The sequence below is a fragment of the Monodon monoceros genome, unplaced genomic scaffold (assembly GCF_005190385.1).
Source record: "Monodon monoceros isolate NGI ecotype Baffin Bay Population unplaced genomic scaffold, NGI_Narwhal_1 Super_Scaffold_18, whole genome shotgun sequence".
Classification (NCBI taxonomy): Eukaryota; Metazoa; Chordata; class Mammalia; order Artiodactyla; family Monodontidae; genus Monodon; species Monodon monoceros.
Window position 1 is genome coordinate 158,150,440 of NW_021703774.1, and position 25,693 is coordinate 158,176,132.

General features: G+C 51.2%; 1 protein-coding gene across 1 annotated transcript in view; it reads right to left on the minus strand.

Moving 5' to 3' along the window:
• Nucleotides 1-14,878: 14,878 nt before the first annotated feature.
• PTPRU (protein tyrosine phosphatase receptor type U) overlaps nt 14,879-25,693 on the minus strand; it is an 88,281-nt gene continuing 77,466 nt past the window's right edge. The window contains exons 23-30 of the mRNA XM_029227027.1: nt 25,342-25,477; nt 24,677-24,826; nt 22,901-23,074; nt 20,154-20,294; nt 17,874-17,999; nt 17,583-17,740; nt 16,342-16,477; nt 14,879-16,088 (exon numbers count right to left, since the gene is read on the minus strand). Of these exons, the coding sequence (XP_029082860.1) occupies nt 16,026-16,088; nt 16,342-16,477; nt 17,583-17,740; nt 17,874-17,999; nt 20,154-20,294; nt 22,901-23,074; nt 24,677-24,826; nt 25,342-25,477 (1,084 nt within the window). The 3' untranslated portion in view covers nt 14,879-16,025. The remainder of the gene's footprint in view (nt 16,089-16,341; nt 16,478-17,582; nt 17,741-17,873; nt 18,000-20,153; nt 20,295-22,900; nt 23,075-24,676; nt 24,827-25,341; nt 25,478-25,693) is intronic.

Sequence of the window (25,693 nt, forward strand, 5' to 3'; positions counted from 1 at the left end):
CACATCAGTAATCCAAACATGGAAAATTTACTGTAAACAAGTGTTAATTAGGAAAAGGGGGTTAAGGACTAAAAGGAGTAAAAAGGATACTAAAGAAGAGATGAATGGCAAATGTAGGGAAATTTTACTACCTCTAGGAATGACTGAGGGCGTGGCTGGAGCTGGTCCCTCCAGTGCCCCCTATTGACAGATATTAACATTGCACCAGCTGGCCGAGTAGAAATGTTCACGGGGTCCAGCTCCAGTACCACAAAGCAGGGCAAAGAAGGGTAGACTTGGAGCTGAGAGAAAATAAAGTGACAACAGCAACAATCCTTACCTTGGGCTAATCAGCTTAAACATGCACCTTCCATGCACTTTGGAACTTCATTCACAACACAGCAACTCCCTTTCCACCTAACAGGGCACGGTTATCTTTTGTACAAATAAAGAAGTTCTCACACTTGCCTCAAAATAAGGAGATACGCAGTTGAACGTCTTTTTATCCATTGCTGGCTGTATGAATGACTCCTCAAATTCAGAACAGCCACCCTGAATATTCTGTTCCCTAAAGACTAAATTCTGAAGTTAACTTCCAAGAACTTATAGAGATAATAATGGGAAGAAGGAGAGAGGAGAAGAAAATAGTTAGCATACAGATATAAGTTTATAAACATAACAAGCAAAGCTACTACAGTCCTCATTTCTGTAATTGGTCAAAGCCATAATTTATATTTATTGCTTCCTTCTTCCACTACCTGTTTCACATTTCCCCCACCGTCAACCAGAACCTCAGTTAGTTGGAATTTTTTACCAGGAAGAGTGAACCAAAACTTCATTCCTGAATGGCATGAATCCTCAATTATTCTGCTTTTTGGGGTTGCTGAAGTTTTTCAGTAATATTTACGATTGGACACGGAGGTATTAAGAGGTGCCCCAGAGAATACCCTGAGTTCCATACATAGTCCTCTGTACTCTCATTGTGTCGCAGCAACCCAATTTCCCCTTATTAATCAGGATCAATCCTTCTATGCAGTTAGAGTAACGCTTTTTTTGGCTTCAGTGTTTGTTCAGTGACATAAGGATCTCAAATGGCTACACAGCAGTCTCACCCTTCTGCTCACTGGAACCACTGTTGCATACTCTGGTATGCCCCCTCAGGAACAGAGATCTCCAAGCCAGTAGAGCTCAAATTTGCTACAACAAGAAGCAACAATTCTGCAAGTGGGTGATTAAGAATGATAGTGAGAAGTACTAGTTGTCATTTATTGCTTCTTGGCTCCAAATCCACCCTTCAAGACCTGTCTGTGGTACTAGAACATTTTTCCTTACGAGGATGATGTTAACCTTTGTCCATAGGTGGCACCGGCAGGGCACAGGACACGCTACCTGACGCCAGTCACCTCTGCTTCTTGCTCCTGCAGCACCTGGTCGTGTGCAGGACACTCAGCGGAGCACGCCCCTCATGGCATCAGTGGCAAGCCCACAGCTGGCTTCTGAAAGGCAAGGTTGACGGGAGCCCCAGCTCACTTCCAAGAATATCCCCAGTCTTCCCTATACCCTAACCCTGACCCTAACCCCAACTCTGTGAGAAACTTCTTAGCAGCCAGTTCCCTAGTTGGCTTCTCAGTATGTTCAACAGCAATCCCCATAGTCAATTTCTGAATGGCATCGGCACCTCAGCAGGCCATTCTCTGCCCACTAAACTTGGCCCACCATTAGACTACCTCTAGCCTGGACAACCCAGTGACATTTTCTGCCATCCAGTGGGCTGTATCCATGCTCTGTCCAATGGCCTGAATTCCACCCATGGGGCGGATCCTCCATCCCTCCCAAGTTTTATTCCTTGCATACTCTCCCTCCATCTTAGTGGAATTCTTCAGAGTTCTTTTTGTTCCCCTTTAGTTAATTTAATGTAGTTTCTGTCTCCTGCTTGGACCTTGGCTGACACAGAACACTCCCATTTTCACACCTTGATTAATGGACCCATGTGTTCTAATGATGAGGGAGGCAGCCTCATACAACTGTGTCTGATTCAAAGCATATACTGCATTCTTTCAGGATTTGTCTACCAGCTGGTGCCATGCCTGAGCCTTCAGGATGCCATTCCACCTTTCAGTTAGGCCATCCACTTCCGGGTGATGCGTTATACTGTAAAACTAATGAATTCCATGGGGATGAGCCTACTGCTGCACCTCCTTTGTTATGAAATGAATTCCTTGAGAAGAGACATTCTGGGTAGAATACGATGATGGTGGCATTCTGTAAGTACGCACATGGTGGTGTGGATAAAGGCATTACAGGCAGAGACAGCAAATTTATATCCAGAAAAGAAATTCTATTCTAGTAAGGAAGTATCTCTGCCCCATACGTGACGGAAGAGATACAATGAAATCAACCTGCCACCAGGTAAGTGGCTGGTCTCTCCAGGGAATGGTGCCATATCATGGGCACGTGTTGGTCTTTTCTATCGAAAGATTGAGCACCCAGAAGTGGCAGTGTCCTTAGTAAGGGGAAATTCATGTTTTTGAGTCCATGCATATCGTCCATCCCTGCCACTATGGACACTTTACTCACAGTACTATTGGACAAGAACAGGGGCCACTGGATAAACAAGGTAACTGATACCACAAAGCATGACATGTTGTTCATCTGATAACTGAAAGCCTCCGGGGCAGCAGATTCCCATTAGCGAGCATTCACATGGGACACAGATCTTCACAGTCTATGTCCATCCTGAAGAGTCCATCCTCATACCTCTTCCCCAGAATTCCTTGTCGCCAATCTTCCAATCCCATTCTTTCCAAGTCCCTTACCATCCAGCCAAACCATACCATTAACAACTGCTCATGGGGACTTCCCTGCTGGCCCAGTGGTTAAGAATCCGTCTTGCAATGCAGGGGATGCCGGTTCGATCCCTGCTCAGGAAATTAGGACCCCACATGCCGTGGGGCAACTAAGCCCGCGTGCCACAGCTAGAGAGAAGCCCACGCACTGCAACTAACGAGCCTGGGCAACACAACGAAATATCTCGCGTGCCGCAACTAAGACCCAACACAACCAAAAAATAAATTAATTAATTTTAAAAAACCTGCTCATAAATCAGTGTAGATTCATACTTCATACCCAATTCCAAAACGGACAACCAAATACACTGCTTAAAGTTCTACCCACTGAAAAGATTTTCCTTCTCCGCTGTCCTTCAGGGTCACCCCCTGATGATGTTATAATGCTGCAGTCTTCTACTCTGGGGTGGTACTCACATATCATGTAACAGCAGCATCTGTAAACCAGGCTTGAGTTTGTATTCCTCAGCTAACTGGCCATAAGGAACTCCCCACAAAGCCATCGGCGTGATATGAGGAAGAAGAGGCAATGAAGCGGGAGTCTGAATCATACAACTTACTCATATCTTCCAAACTTGCCCAAGCGTGGTCTCTTTTTTTTTTTTTTTTTTTTGCGGTACGTGGGCCTCTCAGTGCTGCGGCCTCTCCCACTGCGGAGCACAGGCCCCGGACGCACAGGCTCAGCGGCCATGGCTCACGGGCCCAGCCGCTCCGCGGCATGTGGGATCTTCCCGGACCGGGGCACGAACCCGTGTCCCCTGCATCGGCAGGCGGACTCTCAACCACTGCGCCACCAGGGAAGCCCTAGCGTTGTCTCTTTTATACCACTTCCATCTGACTGTAGATTGCTGCTACACAAAGTTAAATTTATGGCTAGCTATGTTAGAGGAATCCTAAATGGGGGTCTCAGGCAGCATGGTCACCTGCTGTAATCTCTTACCACAGACCAGTAGAAAGCTAGAAGCTGCTTCTCAGAAGAAGAAGTGTTATCTGCATAAGAGGGAAAGATTTACTCTACAATCCTGGAAGTCGGCACTGTGATTCTCCTTTGGGGCCTTGCCTGAGACTATACAGCTTTCCTGTTTGCTATAAAATCTTTGATAATCATCAGATCTAATGGATTATAAGAGCCAAGTGGTAGAAGGACGTGTACTAAAGCCTTAACTTGCTCTTTTTCTTTGGTGCCCACTCAAAACTGGCAGTCTTGCAGGGATTTTGTCAATGGGTCAAAGAAGCACACACAGATGTGTTTCTCCAAAATCCAAAAAGCCTACCAAGTGTCGTGCCTCCTCTTTTGAGGTAAGTCGTATAAAGTGCAGCAGCTTGACTTACACCTCAGAGAGGATATCTCAATGTGTTCCATACTATTGAACCCTCAGAAACTTTACTGAGATAGTGACCTTTGAAATGTTGTGGTATTTATTTCCCACCCTTTCATTCACATATGCTGTTCTTGCTACCTCCTGTTCACCAAAAGCGATAAGCTTCTCATCAGTGTGGTGTACCAGCGTGATGCTTTGTGGAATGTCAAGATGATCACGTTATCTGTGGACTATATAATGGCAGAAAAGCAAGAGAACTGACGTAGCTCTGAAGCAAGACTGTGAAGGTGTCTTTTTGGCCTTTCCAGGTAAAGAAAAAACTGGCTTGGCGGTCCTCACAAGTTGGTCTGGAGAAAAAGGCAGTATCTAGGTCAATGGCTACATACTAAGTACTATACTGAGTTGCTCCCGTAAACATACTATACCTGGGACAGCAGCTGCAGTTGGAGTCACCGTCCGATGAAATAGATGAATAATCTAGTCATTCTCCAAAACTCATCAAATGTCTGCATAGGCCAAACAGGAAAGTCAAATAGGAATGGGATGGGAATCACACCGCCTCTGTGTATTTCAGCCTTCACCAGTCTCCGAACTTTCCCCAGGAATAGAGAATTGCTTCCAGTTCACTATCATGGTAAAAAGGAACTTCCAGTGAGCCCTTCCTTCCACAAGTGCCCTCACTTCATGAGTCAGAGACCCAAAGTGGGGATTCTTCCAGTTGCCAAGCATGTCTACTTCAATTATACAATTCAGGAAATGGGGAAGTGACCCACCGGACACACCTGAGCTGTGTATCTATCACCCGACTACCTAAGTTTTCACTTTGACCGGTAGCCTCAGTGGCATTTTGCATTCCCGGGAATTATCATAAATTCAGAGCAGTGTCTAGTAATCTCCAAAGATCTGAGTACCGTCCTTTCCCAAGTGTAGTCATCTAGTAAACGGCCAAAGCTCCCTCTGGGGAAGGCTTGGAGGAAGATTTATGGTACATACTCATAGCACTGCTGCAGGAATCTTCTTCAAGGGGCCTGGCCTCCTCTTCAATAAAGGGGCTCTAACCTGTCTCAAAACGAAGAGAGGCCACCACTCACCAATGTGGTGAGTCAGCTCAGGTTTTGGCTGGTTTGTTGCTTGATTTTTTTTCTGTTATGTAAATCAAACAATACTGTAGTAGGCTGTCCACCTAGTTCCTTCCTCGGGATGCACTGATCCATTAGTCACTACCAAAGATCTCTGTTGGCCAAGGCATTCTGATTGCTGGTACATCCCTGCTGCCATTTATGGTAAATGCACTCACCTTGTCTTTGGCTATTAGGTACTGCCACTTAGCCTCTACCACTCCAGGATCCTACCATCCCCATGAAATCAGGGAGCCTGTCTGAATGACAGCATTATAATATCTGGTCTGCAAAGGTGAACATCCACAGAGTATCTTAAGGATGTAGGTTCTCAACCCACTAATATGTTTTTCAAAGCCTTGTTTGTGAAAGTGTCTTCTTGGAATTTTATGGAACATAGTTTAGAGGTGGCTGTGCAGGTCACACATGATAAATCCAGTCCAAAATCCTCTATCCTTAAGCCTTTGGATCAGAGGAAAACATAGGCAGAGCACCCTTTGACATAAATCGCAGCAATATCGTTTTCAATCAGTCTCCTAGAGTAATGGAAATAAAAACAAGAATAAACAAAGGGACCTAATTAAACTCAAAAGCTTTTGGACAGCAAAGGAAACCAAAAACAAAACGAAACGACAACCCACAGAATGGCAGAAAATATTCACAAACGATGCAACCAACAAGGGATTAGTCTCCAAAATTTACAAACAGCTCATGTGGCTCAATATTCAAAAAATAAACAAGCCAATCAAAAAGTGAGTGGAAGACCTAAATAGACATGTCTTCAAAGAAGACATACAGATGGCCAAGAGGCACATGAAAGGATGCTCAACATCACTAATTATTAGAGAAATGCAAATCAAAATTACAATGACATATCACCACACACCAGTCAGAATGGCCATCAGCAAAAAATCCACAAACAATAAATACTGGAGAGGGTTTGGAGAAAAGGGAACCCTTTACATTGGTGGGAATGTAAATTGGTACAGCCACTATGGAGAACAGTAGGGAGCTTCCTTAAAAGACTAAAAATAGAACTACCATATGATCTAGCAATCCCAGTCCCGGGCATATATCCAGAGAAAAACATGGTTCAAAAGGATACTTGCACCCCAGTGTTCATTGAGCACTGTTTACAATAGCCAAGACACGGAAGCAACCTAAATGCCCATCGCCTGATGAATGGATAAGGAAGATGTGGTACATATATACAATGGAATACTACTCAGCCATAAAAAAGAACAAAATAATGCCATTTGCAGTGACATGGATGGACCTAGAGATTGCCATACTGAGTGAAGTAAGTCAGACAGAGAAAGACCAATATCATATGATATCGCTTATATGCAGAATCTTTTTTAAAAAATGATACAAATGAACTTATTTACAAAACAAAAACAGACTCACAGACTTAGAGAATAAACTTATGGTTACCAGGGGGAAGGGCAGGGCGTGGATAGATTGGGAGTTTGAGATTGACATATACACACTGCTATATTTAAAACAGATAACCAACAAGGACCTACTGTAAAAATAAAAAATAAAAATAAAATAAATAAAATAGATTATCCTTCAAAAAAAGACGACTTTGGAATCCTTCTTCCACATTATTCCATGGAAACTCCAGCATCTCCACTCATTGAATGTAAGTCATTTTCAAGTCCAAGTTTCAGTCAACCAACTAAAATGTTAGAGCCACCTTCAGCTGTACAAGCTGACACTTTAAATCCTGACTCTACATCTATGAATTCAGAATGATTTAGTATTCTCTTCCACCCTTAGAATCAAGTCCATATATATTCCCCAGGATTATGTCAAAGCTTGCCATTCTTCTACTGTATAAACTGTCTCCTCCTGGGCCCCAGTATGTACCTGACCCTTTGGAGCATGTCGAGATTTGACCTTCATTACAGATCTAATGACAACAAAGGATGCTTGTGTTATGTCTTGAGGAAAATGGTCATCCCTTTTCAGGGTATATGCCCCATATCACAGAGTTTTCAAACAAAGGAAAACTAGTCTCTTTAGATACAAGAGGGAGAGTTCTTTCTTTCTTATTTATTTATTTTTGTCTGCGTTGGGTCTTCGTTGCTGCACGCGGGCTTCCTCTAGCTGCGGAGAGCGGGAGCTACTCTTCGTTGCAGTGCACGGGCTTCTCATTGCGGTGGCTTCTCTTGTTGCGGAGGATGGGCTCTAGGCGCGCGGGCTTCAGTAGTTGTGGCTCGCGGGCTCTAGGGCGCAGGCTCAGTGGTTGTGGTGCACGGGCTTAGTTGCTCCGCGGCATGTGTGATCTTCCCAGACCAGGGCTCAAACCCATGTCATTGGCAGGCGGATTCTTAACCACTGGGCCACCAGGGAAGCCAGGGACAGTTCTTCCCATTGGTAAAGTGAGCCTCAGAGTGGCTTTCCATTTCATCTGAGTCCAACCAGATGTCTCTACCAGACGTTTCAGGATCCCTTTCTTTCCTAACTTATTTCCAAACTCTCATGTGAGAAACTTGGCAATGCTGTAAAGTTAACTGACGTTTAAATTCTGTGACCCACACCATTAAATTTTATATTTTCTTTTCAGCAATATCAGCCCTGTGGCTACATGAAATAAGTTTCTTTTAAAGATGCCATGGAAGCTCTGTTGTTCTCAAATCATGGTTTGAGCTGAGAATTAAATGACCTGAACTTATGATTTTCTTTCGAGTGAGTGCTCCAGTACATTCAGGAATCCATGTCACTGGAAGCAACCTAAGTGTTCACTGACAGATGAATGGATAAAGAAGATGTGGCACATACATACAATGGAATGTTAGCCATAAAAAGAAACGAAATTGAGTTATTTGTAGTGAGGTGGATGGACCTAGAGTTTGTCATACAGAGTGAAGTAAGTCAGAAAGAGAAAAACAAATACTGTATGCTAACACATATATATGGAATCTAAAAAAAAAAAAAGTTCTGAAGAACCTAGGGGCAGGACAGGAATAAAGACGCAGACATAGAGAATGGACTTGAGGACACGGGGAGGGGCAAGGGTGAGCTGGGACAAAGTGAGAGAATGGCATGGACATATGTACACTACCAAATGTAAAATAGATAGCTGGTGGGAAGCAGCCGCATAGCACAGGGAGATCAGCTCGGTGCTTTGTGTCCACCTAGAGGGGTGGGGTAGGGAGGGTGGGAGGGTGACGCAAAAGGGAGGGGATATGGGGACATATGTATATGTATAACTGATTCACTTTGTTATACAGCAGAAACTAACACACCATTGTAAAGCAATTATACTCCAATAAAGATGTTAAAAAAAAAATCCATGTCACACCACAGTCTTTGCAGTCGTAATTACTGACACGATGGTCAAGTGCACTAATCACTTGGGCTCCCCAGACACTTGCTTCAATTAGCACTGCATCAAAATCCATCACAGGTGATAGCATAATTACGGTGCCGCTCTGCTGTTGATTAGTAGCATCCCATGTCCCATTGGCGAGGAGCACAGCACTGTGCTCAAGCCCAAGGGCACAACGAGACCAATCAAAACCCCACCTTTGAAGGTCTGTTCCGGGGTCCACCCCTGCTCCCCATTCTATATCGATTAGAGTCCAGTCAAGAGACAGAGTTCAGAACCCATAAACTGAGCATGGAATTTTTTAATATAAAGAATTGTTAACTAGCAAAGGTGATGAATTACTAACAGGGGTTGAAAGAGGATTCTAAGGAACATGGAAGCAGCAAGAAAGAAACACCCAGAAGAAAAAGTAGTCTGCAAAAAAAAAAAAAAGCAGCTAATATGTCTAGGCTGAGGGAGAGCGAATAATGATGGAACTAAAAGACTGAGGAGAAAGTCTTCCCCCAAGACTGAGATTCAGACCTCTTCAGGGAGGGTTTGAGGACCATAAGAACGTGCAGCCTCCAGTGGCTAAGAAACATGCCAGGGAATATGGGCTATAGCACTTGTCTGTAGAAAAGGCCCTTTGGAGAGTGAAGCTTGAGGATACATCCAGAACTGGTCCACAAGGGCCACTGAGGTCATGGCTCCCGTACTGAGAAAAAAAAAAAAAAAGAGGATGGGTGGAGGATGAGAAGCTGGAATGGCGGCGCACTCCTGCTATCACCTACGGTGTCCCTCTAGTGCCCCCTATTGACAAAGCCTAACATTGCTCCAGTTGGCAAAAGAGAACTGTTTACAGGGTCCAGCTCCAGTATCTCAAAGCAGGGCAAAGAAGGATGTATTTGAATCTCAGAGATAAAAAAAATAGATAACTGGTACGTGGGAGAGACATAAATGGAAGGGAGCAACGAGTCCGTCAGGGGAAAAGGCTAGAGGAGCAAGGGTTTCTCTGCCTTTCGCAGAGGGTGGGGCAGGCAGGGGTTGTAGCCCTAGGGAGTGAACTCTGCCCCCCAGTGCTCTTCAGAAAGAGAATGCAGTCCCATGATACACACAGCTCAAGAAAGCCACATTGTTCAGCTTTCAAATGAACAGAAAATAAAATTCCTGGACAGGTTCCCTCTCCCCACCCCTGGGAGTAAGTAGGAAGTGAGTTGAGATGCATTTCATTTCTTTTGAAGAGTCTTTCTCAGCTCCATGGCTCCTGCTGACTCAGGCCAGCCCCACCGTCTTCAGATTCAACGGACATTCAAATGTTCATCCAACAGCATTATCAGCAGGCCTACTAGGTGACAAGCACTGAGTCTGGGAGGCTCTTCGACTGTGGGCCTCAGCTAAGCCAATCTGCAGCTGTCTGTGGCTCAGCCTGGCTTGAGCAAGTGTTGAGAGGGAAGGTTGATCCATGGACAAGAGAAACGGCAAGTAGTTAATGTGGTTCAGATTCTCCAGAATTCTGTGAGGATCACAAGAGCAAGGACTTTGGAGTCAAGTGACATGGGTTCTAATTCTGACTTGGTTCTTTAGTGGCTGTGTGACCTTAAGCAATTCGCCTCACCTCTCTGAGCCTGTTTCCTCATATATCAAATGGTTTTGGCTGTACCTACCTCAGGGTTGCTGGGAAGATTAGGGATGATGTCTGTATTAAATGTAATCCAAGGACCTGCTAGGGTAGGTGCCCAGACCCATCAGACCAAAGCCCCAAACCACACCCAAGGTTTCACCAGACTCAGAGAGCAGATGCTCAGGCCAGTGGCCTGGCACCACCACCAAACAATGCCAGCCCCATTGTCACTAATATTGAACCATCGGTGCCCTACCTGATTCCACCTCCTCACTGGACAGATCAGAGCCCCAGAGAGGGCAGGTGATTACCCAAGGCAACACAGCATGGTGGTGGCCAAGCCAGCACTGGAACAAGGCCTCAAATGGCATCAAGCCATTTGACCATCTGGAAGACTAAAATAATGTGTTTCAGAGTATGGGTTCTGGAGCAAGGCAGGCCTGAGTTCGTGTCCTCCCTCTGCAACTTTCATTTATTCAGCAAATATTCATTGAGTGTCTGGCACGTGCCAGGCACCCGTGCTCAGTGTTGGGGACACAGGGGTACCGGATTCACATGGCCCCCGCCATCTCACAGTCTGGAGGGCGAGACAGTGAACAAATAACCCATGAATAAATAAGCTCATCACCCACTGTGGGAGAGCAAGGAGGGACATACAAGGGGTGAGGCCCTGAGACAGGACAGTGGGGCAGGGGGTCCCCTCAGGGCAGTCAGGGAGGGCCTCTCTAGGGGGCATCTGAGCTGGGACCTGGACACCAAGAAGGACCAGCCACACAGAGACTGCTGCAGGGCGTCCAGGCCGAGAGCTCAGGGCAGTGAGGAGAAGTGATGCCCGAGTGACAAAAGGAGCAGGAGAGACACGCAGAGAGAAGGCAGAGCCCCGTCAGGCAGGACCTCGGAGGCCACGGCCAGGAACTCAGCTCCGCCCACCGAGCAGTGGGAGGTCACTGAGGGTCTGAGCGGCTGGTGCTGGGACCTGGCGTACTTTTTCAAGCGATCGCTCTGGCTGCTGCTATTTGCCAGTCATTCGATGGCTCTGTGACCTTGGACAGGTCGCTTAAGCTCGTGGAGCCCCGATCTCCTCACCTATAAAGTGGGGGTGACAAAGATTCCTGCCTCACCGGCCTCCTTGGAGGATGACAGGGCAATCCACAAGGAGCACTTGGCAACTCGCCCTGTGCCATCTAAGTGCCGAATAGAGCTTCTTTTTTTTTTTTAATAGATCTTTATTGGCGTATAATTGCTTCACAGTACTGTGTTAGTTTCTGTTGTACAACAAAGTGAATCAGCCATATGCATACATATACCCCCATCTCCCCTCCCTCTTGAGCCTCCCTCCTACCCTCCCTATCCCACCCCTCTGGGTCATCGCAAAGCACCGAGCTCATCTCCCTGTGCTGTGCAGCCGCTTCCCACTAGCTAACTATTCTACATTTGGGTAGTGTATAAATGTCGATGCTACTCTCACTTCACCCCAGCTTCCCCCTCCCCCCAACCATGTCCTCAAGTCCATTCTCTATGTCTACATCTTTATTCTTGCCCTGCCACTACGTTCATCAGTACCATTTTTTTCTTAGATTCCATATATATGTGTTAGCATACAGTATTTGTTTTTCCCTTTCTGACTTACTTCACTCTGTATGACAGACTCTAGGTCCATCCACCTCACTACAAATAACTCAGTTTCGTTTCTCTTTATGGCTGAGTAATACTCCATTGTATGTATGTGCCACATCTTCTTTATCCATTCATCTCTCGACAGACATTTAGGTTGTTCATTGCTGCACTATTTACAATAGCCAGGACGTGGAGCTTTGCTTTTTCACATCACCACGTCCAAGGCTCTCGTCCTGCACCAGCAGGACGTCGCTCGGCCTGAACCTGTTGAAACCATAGGTCCCTCCAATTCCATCAACACCACCCAGCCTCCCACTGCCCTGGGAGCACCACAGCCTCTGGTTCTTTCTTCTCCCATTTCTTGGATGAGGCCCCCGAGGCTCACTGAAGGTCAGGACCCATCTCAGTGCCCCTGAGAGTAGGAGGCCCGCGGACCAAGAGTCTTGGACGCCATCGTCCCTGCTCATGTCACCACATCACAAGGTAGGTTCTGCCCACATGAAGACACCGTTATTTCTGCAGTGGCCTCAGCCCTGGGGGTATCTATTAAGCCCCTGTCCAGCAGAGGCCGCTGGGAGAGGCCAGCAGGAGCCTAGTGACAGGGAGCAGCCAGGCCCCGCTCTCAATTAGGGCTTTGCAAATGGCCTTAGCGTCTGTCAAAGTCACGGCTCCATCTCCTGGGTGCCCGGGATATATAACATGTCCCAATCAGGGCCAATAGGCAGCCGGCCCCTCGGTATTTGTGGAAATCCTATTTACTGCAGTGGGGCGGGCGGGGGCTTCTACCCCACATCTGCTCTGCCCGTGGCCCTGGGCAGAGCCAGGCTGGACCATTCATCTTCTTGTGCTCCAGGCAGCCTTGTTTGAGAGGCCACTGCCTCTGACACATTTCACAGCATTTGAAAATCAGCGCCCAGGCCACAGATCACCCATTTGGTGTTGTATCAAGGGATCGTCTGGCTTTCAACGCCACCCGGACAGGCACAGAGCAGAGCAGTTAAAGGCCCGGGCTTTGGAGTCAGCCCAGCGTGTGTTCAAGTTCAAGTCCGGGCTCTGCCGTGCAATGGCTGTGACTTTAGGTGAGGAAATGCCTCCCTCAGCCTCCGTCTCCTCATCTCTAAAATGAAGGGGTAGTGGCCCCTACTTTGAAAAGCTGTTGTGTGGATTAAGTAAGAGACAAAGCCTGCAGGTGCTCAGCGACAGGCAATGGTGATCACATTTACTATCCAGAGACTTCAGTATTATGGTAAGAGATGGCATTTACTAAGGGCCAGTAATGTCACCAGGGACTCTGCTAGTTCTTTTTAAACAATTTTATCTCCAGACTTCACAACCAATCCTGCAAGTAGGTAATGCTATGTCCATTCTCTAGATTAAGAAACTGAACCTGGGGTGATTTGGGAACTTGAGCAAGGTCACCAGCTGGGGGGATGTGGGAGCTTGGCTTGCTGATTCTGGAGCTGGTGCTTCTCCTAATACACAACCCACCCTCCCAGCTCCTCTGAAAGGTCAAGTAAGGCCAGACAGACAGGCAGAACCACACCACCCTCCCTCCCTCCCTCACACCAACATTTCCTGAGCATCAGCTCCAAGTCCAGTGCTTTGCTGAGAAGTGGATACACTCAGATGGACACAGAAACACTTCCTGCCCTTAAGGAACTCAGCACCTGATGAAGGGAGAAGCAGGGCCGCACTGACCCACTGCACAGAACACATATGTATCAGTTAGCTTTTGCTGCATAACAAACAATCCACAAACTTACTGGCTTAAAAGAAAGAACAATTATCTCTTCCAGTTCTGGGAGTTGGTTGGGCAGTTTCTGCTACATTTAATCATATAAGTACACTCACCTGACAGGTCAGCCAGGCTGGAGGGCCCAAGATGGCCTCATTCACCACATGTTGGCTCTTCTCCACATGCCCTCAAATCTCCCAGTAGGCAAGACAGGTTTCATTACGTGGCAGAGTGCCAAGAGGGCAAAATCAAAAGCTGCAACGCCCCTTGAGGTCTAGAAGCCAGAGCTCACTTGATGTCAATTCTGCCACATTCTGTTGGTCAAAGCAAGTTATACTCTATTGCTTGGCCAGTATCTATGACATACATTTGCAGCCCATCAGGTAAGGCTTAGTGGTCAGTTCAGAATGAGTGTGAGGGTGTTAGTTTGTGCCTTAGCTAAATGGGATCATACTGTCTAAAAATTGTTTAATTCAGATTAAAGGATGTTGAATTACGAGGTCATTAGAATGGGTCACATCCTTTAACCAATGGAGAAACTGAGGCAGGGTCAGCCAGTGTGTGAACAGAATCAGTACATCACAGAGCCAGTCTTCATATGAAGAAACTGACACCCAGAAACAGGAATTGTCTTCACCACGTCCTACAGCAAGTCTGTGACAGAGCCAGGAGTGACTCAGGGCCCTGCCAGCCAGGGCACTCCTCCTCCCACTGCACCCCCTGAGGAAGCCAGAGACTGGGAATGGGCTGGACTCAGGCAGCTGGACAATCATCCCCACGAGATATGTGTCTGCTCTGTCCTATCTCTGTTGTGTTTTAAATGGAGCTCTTTCTGCACACCTGGCACCACATAGGCACTTAACCACTACCTCATCTCATCATGATAGAATTGTCCCCATTTTACAGACGAGAAACCAAGGCCAGGAGAGGCAGCTGATTTGCCCCGGGTCTCACAGATGGTGGGGACCATCTGCCTGACACTGGAGCCTGAGCTTCCCATGCTGGATGCGAAGGAGCTCAACCTAGATCCAGGCCCCCAGGGGTTCAGAGGCAGCTAGCTCTGTGGCCCTCGGAGGTCTCAGGATAAAGCCCCCTGTCTGAGTAAGTGCTTCAGAGGCTTGGGTGGAGACAGCAACAGCCAAGGTCCCTTGGAACCAGCTCTGCAAGTGGAAGGCCCCTGAACGATGCTCTGGTCCATGCCCCTCCCCCTATTTTATGGATGGACAATTCGAGGCCAGACCAGGGCCCTCCCGCCGCACTGGGAGGCTGGGGGCAGGTGAGCAGGCCCCAGTCAGGCCGGCCAGACACACATAAGGCTGCTCTGTGGCATTCAGAGAGCACGTTTATTTACAAAGCGCTTTACAAACATCAGCTTATGCCTCCCCACAGCCCCCTGCGAGGTAGGTCAGTAGTCATATCTACAGTTTACAGATGGGGAAATTGAGGCACGGAATGGGGGTGTGGCTTGCCCCATTTTAAAGAGAACTTCCCACCCCCCCCATCAAAAAATAAAATAAACAACAAAAGCATAGATCCTCCATCCCAAAATATACCTTCTTTCTCCAAACTCTAGAGGTGCTGAGCACCCCTTATTTAATAGCGTCCCGGTGGCCAGCCTGACCAGAAGCCACAGGGACCTCAACCCCAGGGGCTGTCATTCAGCCTTGCAGATTGTCACTGACCCAGGACCCAGCCAGTGAGGCCTGAAAGTTATAGGCAGTGGGGGCTGAGGTGACTTCATTCTGCAGACATTGGGTCAAGCAGGGAAGGGACCCCACACGGGACAGGGTAGGGATGGGCAGATCCCGGTTCGGGGAAGCTCAGAGCACATTCAGGGAAGCAGAAATGGAGGGTGGGTAGGGATCATGAGCAAAATATCCCCGGGGCTGCAGGGAGGCAGCGGGTGGAGGAGGGAGCTGACGTTCCCCCTGGGAGGACGAGTCTGAAGTGCCCACTGGCAAATCAGGGCAGAGCCCAGTCTCCCCAGGACCCTCAGGGGCTAGGCCAGATGGGATGCTAGATGCCAAGCCCCAGTGCACTCTCTACCCATGTCCAGCCAAGCTGGGTGGAAACCCTGGCCTAGCACTTGCTCTACAGGGCTTCACTCATCTCTGCCTAGGGCTGGGATGCAATCCAGGGGGCTTGAGCCTGGGTCTCCCAGAGCCGGCAGTTCTGAGCCCGTCACTCTGCCGGGCAGCGCCAGGCCTCTCAGAAGGCCTGCAGGACCCCGCGGAGGTGGGCTGGGCTGCAGTCTTGCTAAGCTCCTCCTTGGCCCGCAGCGTACCCACGGAGGTGCTGAAAGGCCCTGCCCACAGTGGAAGGGGGCACCAGGATGGCCCAGCGCCCACTCCAGTAATTTCCCTGTGAGGGCTACAGCTGAGCAGAGTTGGGGGTGCAGGTCTTCCATGTCAGTCCGGGATGGTGGGCCTGGCCCTGAGTGCGCAGTGGGTGCCCCAGGCCAGGGGCCCCTGCTATCTTGACTCCAGTCCCTCCAGGTACTCCAGGGCCACATCATAGCAGAAGTGGTACTGATCCTGGGAGAGGGAGAGAAGGAATCACCAGCCTGGTCCCTCCCTAGTACCCTAGTACTGGGGCAAAGGGGCAAGCATGAGCCCTGCCCCATCGATGGGGAGAAGGGGAGAAATGGGGGTAACATTTTGGCACCAGAGGACTAGAACCCAAGGCCCAACTGTGGGGGCCAGATAAGGGAGAGGGGTGCTGAGGGGCCTGGCCGGGCGTGGACCGGGAAGTTGGAAGTGGCTGGGCAAGGGGTACATGGCGCCTCACCAGGGTCTCCACCATATTGGGTTTGTAGTTTCTAAGCATTTTGGCAGCAAAGAAAACGTCTACCAGGTTGTGGCAACGGATCATCTCCAGGACCGTGGCGCAGGCGCAGAAGGTGCCGCTGCGGCCGCCCCCATTTCTAAAGGAGAGACACGAAAGATTTGGGGCTGGGCTTGGTGGGTAGGGCGAACTCAAGGGTGAAGGGCAGAGCAGGGCCAGGGAATCCAGAAGGGAGGGGCGGGGCAGGGAACCCAGATGGGAGGAGTCAGGGAGCCCAGAGGCAGCAGCAGGAAGAGAAGGTTAAGGGGATAACAGACTAGCATCCCAAGTGGAAGGTATCTAGGAAGGCAGAGCTTCCAGGAGAAACAGAGCAGATTCGAGAGAAAGGAGGCCAGACACACTCCAAGAGAAAGACACTGAGACAAAGCCAGCGACAGAAGAGGACTGCAAGGCAGCAAGCAAAAAACCAGAGAGCTGGAGAGAAAACAAACACTGGGAACACCAGCCACCCCTAGTAACACAGATACACTCCCAGTCAGACCCATGGCCTCTCACACGGAGACCCTCCCATTCCCCCAGTCCCCAGCCCTCTCCCTCCACTGTTCCCTGTGACCTGGGGTGTGGGGTTCCTCTTGGGAGATGGGGGACGGACTAGGCCCTCTGTCCCTTTCTCAAGGGGTCTCTCCCACTAGAACCAAAAGCCCTCGAGGGTCACGCCCTGCCTGACTCAGCTCCCTGTCCCTGCCCCCGATGTGCCCAGCCTGACACAGGGAAGGGTAAGTGCTGAAAGCATGAAAAAGTGGGAGGCAAAGAAGTGACTGCACCCAGATGTGAGTGAATAAACGAATCTGTGAATGAGGCATGTGAATGAATGAATGAAAAAAGCTACATACATACAGACATGAACAAAGACCAGAATTCCGTTGATTTGAAAAGTATATTACCGTATCATGGGCTAAACTAACTATTCTGACAAAACTCTCTCTAATTAAATTGGCGAAGTCAAACATCACACAGAGGGTACTGGGCGGGTGTTCAGGACTGAGTCCACACCCTGGAAAGTGACTGGGCTCCTCCATGGAAGGCAGGGCCAGCCTCGCCTGGCTGGGCAGAGTCCAGGCCGCGCTGTCTGGGAGCTCAGGGTTTGGGTGCCACAGCCCCGAGGCCCTCTCTCACACTGGCCTCTGCCCCGGTCCCGTGGGGCCCTGACCCCTCCTCCCAGCCGAGGGAGGGCCGGCACTCACAGGCAGTGTACGATGGTGCGCCCGTCCCCACTCTCTGCCTGCCACTTGTCCAGCTCGGCCAACAGGCGCAGGAAGGCCTTCTTGGAGTCCGGCGTGTCCCGGTACGCAGACCAGCGCAGGAACTGGAAGTGTCGCACCAGCAGGTGCCCCTCCTGCAGCTGGGGGTGCGGGCAATCAGCCAGGGGACATGAGTGCCAAGGGTTGCACGGCCCCCTGGGGACCTCAAGAGGGTCATTCAAAGCCACTCAGCCCCCACCAAGGTTCTCATCCTGGAGCTCCCAGATCACTCACCCGAGAGATGTTCTGCACCCGGAAAACGCGGGTCACCAAGTCCTCGTCCGCTGCGCCTGACACGAACTCCACCTCCATGAGGCCATACTGCTGCCGGCCAGGCTCAGGCCAGTACTGCAGGCATGGCTGGGAGCGTGGGCAGAGGGGGCGGAGCGGAGCTGAGCTGAGCCGGCTGGGCAGCTACCGCCCACGCCCACCCCCAGACTTGCACGCTTGTCTGGGGCCCACCATTCACTCCAGACTCACCTTCAGTTCCCCCCACATCCCACTGCTCACCCATCAGACCGCAGTGCAGGACCGCCCCAGTGCGTTTGTACTGACACACTCAGGTCAGCCAAGGCAAACCCTTTATAGTGGTACACGGACACTCACTGCCGTGCCACGAGACAGCTACACCCAACACACTCACCAACACACACATCTACACGAAGTTGCCTTCTTCCAGGGACAGGCCTCAGATCACCCCCACCCACGCCAGCACCCCTGCCCCACGGCCCTCTCTCTTGCTGCCTCGGCCCTCCAGCATCAGCTCACAGACGTGAGGTGTCCCTGTGCTGCAACACAGCTCAGCACCCCGACTCCTGCCCCAAGATCCCTCCGTGCAGTCAGGGTCCTAAATGTACCCCCTCCAGGCCACAGACTCAAGACAGTGGAAGGACACAGGAGAAGCAGCCCACACACACGTACATACACGGGTCCTCTGGGCAGCTGGTCCAAGGCCCCAGCTTCTAGCAGCCTTCTAGCAAGGCTCTTCCTTTCTCTGGGCCCCAGTTTCTCCATCTGTGAAATGGTCCCTAGGCTCCTCCCAGACAACACCATGCTCCATCTGCCTCCCTCTCTGACCACGAAGAGAGGACACTACCTTCCTCCTTTGCCTGGGGCCTGGCAACTCCTTGCATTCAGGCCTTTACACATGCTGCTCCCTCTCCATGGATCACTCATCTCCCACCTCTTCACCTAGTTAACTCTACCCTTCCTACACATCTCGGCTCAGATATTACCTCCTCCAGGAAGCCCTCCCTGATCAATCATCCCCCCAGGCTCTTGTGTGTCCCTGTGCCAGCTCCATGATAGCCCTCTCCCTCTGCTGTCATGATCAGTTTTTGTACCTGCTTACCCCTGGACCGTGAGATCTGGGAGGGGCCGTGTGTTCTTCTGTCTCCCCACCAGGCTGACAGGGAGTGGCCCGTGAGGAAAGGTGGTTGAATGAATGAGCAAATGGGTGACCAGTGAATGACATCTGTGTGAGACTCCCTATGGGTCCCTCGCCTCCATCTGAGCAAGGGCAGGTCCTTGCCACATGGGATTCCCTGTCCAGGTGCTGGAGCCCATTACCCTGCAGTTCTAGGTCATTTATACCAAGCACCTCACTTGCAAAGAACCCAGTTAACCATCTTCCCCAGGCAGCCATTAAGAGGCTGTCATGCTCATTTTACAGCAAATCTTCCTGGGCCTCCTGGGATGGGGACCTGGGGAGAGCGGGGGCCCAGAGATCTAGAGAAGATGGTCATGCAGGGTGGAAGGCTGGGCGTCTGTTCCTCCCAGGAGTTCCAGCTTTGGGAGCCCTGAAAGGAAATGAGGGTAGCTGCGCCTAGGCTGAAATCACTGACCAGTGTCTGGACCAAGCTCAGAAGCGACTGTCACCCTCGTCATCTTCATCCCTGCCATGTCCTGAGCACCTGCCATGTGCCGGGCATGACACAGTGCTAAGCGTACATCCCACGTGGTCCTGACAATAGCCCCTGAGAGAACAGGTGCTGTGATAGTCCCCATTTCACAGAGAAGGAAGCTGAGGCTCGGAGAGGTAGATTAACTTACCCTAGATCAAACAGTCGGAAGGTAAGGAGGCTGGAATTTTACTCTGCCTCAAAGGCCCCCATCATGAGCAGTTTCGTTGAGTGACTGAAAAAGCAGAGGCTCTGGGAGGAGGCAGCCCAGGGTAGGGGGCACAGCTCTGCCACTGCCCAGCTATGTGACCTTGGAGAAGTCACTTCACCTCTCTGGGTCTTAATTTTCTCACCTGAAGCCCGTAAGTGCAAAGCAGAGTCCCTGGCATACATCAGATGCTCCATAAAGAACAGCTATTTTTCTCTAGTCTGAGCCTCGTTTTACAGACAAGGAAACTGAGGCTCTGGGAGGAAGTAGGACACCTCTAAGGTCCCTACTCAGCAAGTAGGTGGCAGAGCTGGGTTCCAACCACTGACTTTTGAGATGTGCCCTTGAATACACTGAGGTCCTAGGCTGCAGGTAGCCAGCCTGCCCGGCCAGCAGGGCCCTCACCCAGGCGGAGTTGGACTGGTGCAGCTGGTTGAGCATGACGATGGAGGTGCACCCGTAGTCGTAGACCAGCCGCCAGAAGTCAGGCGTGGTGCTCTGCAGCGGGTGCAGGGTCACGATGAAGGCTGCGCTCCGCGTGTAGCTCTGCAGGGAAACCAGAACTCAGTGCCCCGACATTGCCAAGCCTCTGCAACAGACTGTCCTCCTGCCCTGCCCACCACAGCTCTGCCCCCAAAGGACCAGGCTGCCTCCAAGGGCCCAATTTGGAGGCTGGCCAGCAACTGAGGCCTGAGTTGATGGGGTGAGCCCCCAGACCTCTAATGCCCAAGCCCATGGCCCCCAGGAGCTAAAGGGCAAAAGGTTCCCAATGGGTGGCAATGGGAGCTTGGGCATGGTAGGCAGAGGCTGGCCAAGCTTGCTCCCTGCCTCAGTGCCTTTGCACCTGCTATTCCTGTTGCCAGGAACAAATTTCCCAAGTGTATACATGGCTCTCTCCCTCACTTCTTTCTGGTCTTTGCTTAACTTCACCTCTTCAAAGTGGCCCTCCTTACGAACTCATTAAAAATTGCCACACACATACCCCAAGACCCACGTTAAATACTTCTGCCTGGTTGTTTTTTGTAGAAATCACCAGCGACTGACATTCCATTGCATATTTGTTTGTTGACTGTCTCAACCCATTCCCCAAATACAAGGTTCAGGAGGGCAGAGATTTCAGGGTGTGGCCTGTGCCCAGAACTTTGTAGGGGTTCAATAAATATTTTTGAATAAATAAATAGCTAGGTCCCTTCCAACTCCACGGATCAAAGGTCTGACACCCCAACCCAGGACCCCAGACCAGTGACCGGTACTGACTCTGTTCCCTGCTCCCAACCTTGCCCCTCCAGGTGGGCTGGCACCAGCCTTCCCCCCTTTCAGTGCCCCAGCCCCAAGTCTCATCCTGGTGCCCTGCCTTGACCCACCTGTGCATGTCCCCCTTCCTCTCCTGATGCTCTTCTCTTCCGACCCCCTCCCCAGGGCTCACTGAAGGCTCCCTGATTGCCAGCTCCTGAAGGCCAGGCCCAGCCAGGCTCCAAACCTCAGGCCTGGGCACCCAGTGGAGCTCCCTGCAGACTTAACCACCCACAACAGACCCCAGCTGGCCCCGAGATTAGCTCACTACAACCCAAGCATCAGGGCCTCCTGGCTCCTGGGACTCATGGTTCATGAGGCAAAAGGCTTTGCATGGCTGGGATCAAGTGTGTGAGATATCATGGCCCCAGGGAAGCTTCGCCACCTTACTCGCCCATTCCCATCCAAGGCCAGGGAGCCAGTGTGACCCTCTCCAGCTCAGAGACTCTCAGGACCTCACAGAGCCTCCTTTCCATCCCCGCATGTGTAGATGGGCACGCTGAGGCCAAAGAGCAAGCTGAGAGGGAGGCCACAGATTCCTACGACCCCATCCAAAGCTCGCCAGCACCCTCTGCCTCCTCTCCAGGGCCCCGGCCCCCTCTCCCTTCACTCCCTGCAGTGGCTGGGGCCACTCCCCCACTTGCCTTCAGCTCGCTCCAGGAAGCCCCTGGGAAGCAAGTGTGGGAGCTTTCCCTCCTTAGAGAAACCCCACTGTCCCCTGCACCTGCGTGCCAAGGGGCCCTGGCCAGGAACTGGGCCAAGAAAGGCCCATCTCCCTCGTCCCTGCTGTAGGGGAACCTCCCTCCCCTCAGCTCTCATTTCCACGTGGAGGGACATCCAGTGGTGACACACCTGGCCTCGGCCCACCTTCACGCACTCCTCCCATGGGCAAGTTTGGGATGAGGACGGAGCGTGCTGAGCTCGGCCCCTTCCCTGCTTTTTCCAGGCCAGCCCGTCCTGTCCTCAGAAGGTATGCATTCAACTGCTGCTGCTCCCTGCCGCAGGAAAGGCCTATCCCTGATGTAGGGGGCATGAGTGGGGCTGTGGCTGGACAGCTGTGGCCGGGAGGACCGGTCTGCCTGCCTGAGGGCTGAAGGAGCAGCCAGTCCACTTAGCCACATCACTGAAGTCACATTCTCCAGTGCCACTGGCTTTCTTAAAACGGTAACATTTTACCTCCACCTGTCTGGCCTCTACACCTCTCTCTCAACTGGGTCCAGTTGGGGAAGGGGTGAGGGGACACTCCCAGACTCATCCCCCTCAGGTAGCAGCACCTGGGAGTTATTCACTGGACCCTAAAGCCCCTGCTCTGCTTGCAATGCCCAGTAAAGGCGGTGGAGCCCCCTGAGCTGGGAGCAAGGGAAGGGGCTCCTAAACAGCTCCTGAGCCCTCAGACCATGGCCAGGCTGGGCCCAGGGAACAAGTCACTACTCCAGGCCAGGTCCTGGGCAGGCTCTAGCTCGACCACCCCAAGACAAGCTCCCCTGGCTCCAGACATCAAATCTCAAGTCCCAACCGCAAACCCTCCCAGCCTCCCCAGTCAAAGCCCTCGAATCACTCATCCTACCCCAGGCTCTGCTGGGCCTGAACCTGGAGACAGCCCTGTCTGAACTCCACCACCCAGACTTCTATTCAGGCCAGTGGTAATACCTGAAGGGGGACACTGGCTTAAGTGCCCTGAATAAAGGACCCTTGGGGGAAGGAGGACCACACAATGGGCCTGGTCCCAAAAAAGGCAGACGGTCCCCCTAATCAGAGCCCTCAGCTCTGCCCCCCTGGCTCCTGGACCTTCCCAGATGCCGCTGGGTGGGAGAGTCCCAGAGCCCACCCCACCCCCGTGGGCACCCCCGTGCCCTCACATCTGTCAGGGCTGCGTTGATGTAGTTGTTGGGGTCCCCGTCGGTGGAGATGAGGAAGGGCAGGCAGCGGTCAGGCGGCAGGACGTCCATGCTGCGGTTCTTGTCCCGGTTCCGGGGCAGCAGAGCGATGCTGCACTCCTCCACATCCAGCGGCGGCGTGACCGAGTTCAGCGTCTACAAGGAGTGGGGAGAGGAAAGGGAGGTGACTCCTGTGTTTGTGGGGCCTCCTCCCAGCCCCATGAAGGAGATGGGGCTGGGTTATTAGGCCCATTTAATGGATGGAGAAACTGAGGTCCAGAGGGAAGGGAGAGAGGGAGGGATACAGGCTCCCTGTCTCCAGGATGCCAGGGCCTGGACAGAGCTCTGGGGACTGGAGTCTGCCTCCTCAGCACCTATGTAACTTTAGACAAGCTACTGTATCTCTCAGCCTCATTTTCCCTCAACTGTAAAATGGGATAATAATATGCCTACCTCACGGGGCTGCTGGGAGGATAAGTGAGATAATATCAAGCCTGGCACAGGCACAGCTTTCAATACACAGATGGCGCCATGAGGATCATTACCAGGTGCTTGCAAGGAGCTAAGCCCTGAAACCCCATATCTTCCACAAAGCAGACTCCAGGGACTGACACAGGTGGTCACCTTCCTCCATCATGGCCCTGTCAAGGGACACCTGGCACAATAGCAAGCCAGGGACTCTGGGTCACCTCCCCTACCCTCCTGCCTTCATGCCTCATGCATCCTGATTCGCCGGGTCTCCATTTCTTCTCTTGCTCTTGGGGCTCCCTATCAGGGAACCCAGTCTCTCATGGTCCTCAGGGCTCAACATCCTTCTCCAGGAATCACAGAGAACATTTCCTGTGACATCACTCTATGGCCATCCTAGAGTGCCAGGTACCCGGCACGTACCACCGAACCTTCACGGGAACCTTGGAGTAGAAAGGACATCTGGGGTCTCTCCGTACCCAGTGACCATGCTCAAACTTCTCTGGCGAACCAGCCTTCTCCCACCTCAGTCATGTGACATGGTGAGACTGGCCCTGCCCCGAGAACCAGGCCTAGGCCGATCAGTGTGCTCCATCTCTCTGGTCCCAGTGATCAGCTCAGAAATGGGCACATGAGAGTCTGGTTGGGACTTTTATTGGGGCTGTTGGGAGCATGAACTGCCCTCTTCCAGAGTCTTCTGACGGCAAAGATAACGTAAGCCTGACACCGTGAGGGGCCAGAGTGTGGGTCTGAGAATGAAACCAAAAACAGGAGAAAGCAGAACCAAAAACGGACACAGACTAAATCTTGGCATCATCATTTGAACCCCTGGATCCAGCCATAACCAAAGCTGCACATCCTCAGACTTTTCAGTTACAAGAGCCACTGAGCTGGACTTCTATCACCTGCAACCAAAAGAATCCTAATGACTACAAAGACTGCAAGGACAATATTAACTATCTTTCTTTTCTGGGTAAGAGAACTGTGGTTTAGAGAGGTCAAGTGATTTGTTCAAGGTTATTCACAGCTCTTAACTAGGTAAGGCAGGATTTGAACCCAGGTTTATCTGACTTCAAAGCCTGGGCTCTTAATTTCTTGGATGCACCACCTCCTCCACTGTCTCTAAGTCCTTCCTAGTAACCCAGCTCTGTGCATCCTGCTTGGCCCTCGGTGACTCCTACAGCACTGAGGACCTCCCAATACTACACACACACACACACACACACACACACACACACACACACTCACATACTCATAAACCACACCTACACACATACACTCATGCCCCACCTGGAACTCCTCCCGCAGCTGGGAGGAATTACTCTGAGGGTCAATGCGGATCATCTCCTTGTAGGTGGCCTTGAATTCGCTGACAGGGATGGTGGTCTCCCCACACAGGCAGGCCTCCAGGATTGCATCATGGATAAAGATGTACTGCTCCTGGAGCAGGAGATGAGAATATGAGGAACCAGGAGGGGAGCAGAAGTTAGAGATTTTAGGGTTGAGGGGGGAGGCAAGCTCATGTTTGAGGCCGGGTTGCTCTGAGGTGGAGTCCAACCACCTGTTACTACAGGTTGGACCCACTGTACCTGAAGCAACCTTCAGGGATGTTTGCTCACTTATCTCATATTTCATCCCCATAATAACCCTATGAGAAGCTCTGAAGGTGAGGGGACAGCCCAGGGTCACACGTCTAGTGAGGAGACAAACCCAGTAAGCATTATGTCTTGACTGTAGAACCTATGACCTTGGCGCAGTGCTGTCTGACCTCACCCAACTGAACACAGTGGAGCTGAGTTTGGGAAGACCCTAAGAGGCTGGCCGGCCGAGTTCAGGGATGGGAATGAACAAGGGGACATCCTAGGACACCCTTCTGACACACTCCACCAGCTTCAAGCTCCTGAATGAGGGACACTCCTGCTGGAGGGGAAGCGGGGAGAGGGCTGCAACCCCACCTCAGTCTGGATCATGTTGACGCGCCGGGAGCAGAGGGTCTTCACGCAGTTGTAAATGTCCACGACCCCCTCACACTCCGCCATGTCCAGCATCACATCCAGAACGATGTAGCAACCTGTGCGGCCAGTGCCCGCGCTGGGGAGAGAGCGGCCCAGGCCAGGTCAGGGCCTTGGGGAGGAAGCCCGGGACCAAGCAGAAGAAGAGAAGAGGGTGCCTGGGGCCCCTGGCCATATCTACACCACACAGGGGGTGGGGGATACTGGAGGAGCCAGACACAAGGCTGCTTGGAAGAGTTCCGGTGAAATGTGATAGAGGACAGAGTGGGGGCTGGGCCTTGGGGAAGGAGAGGAA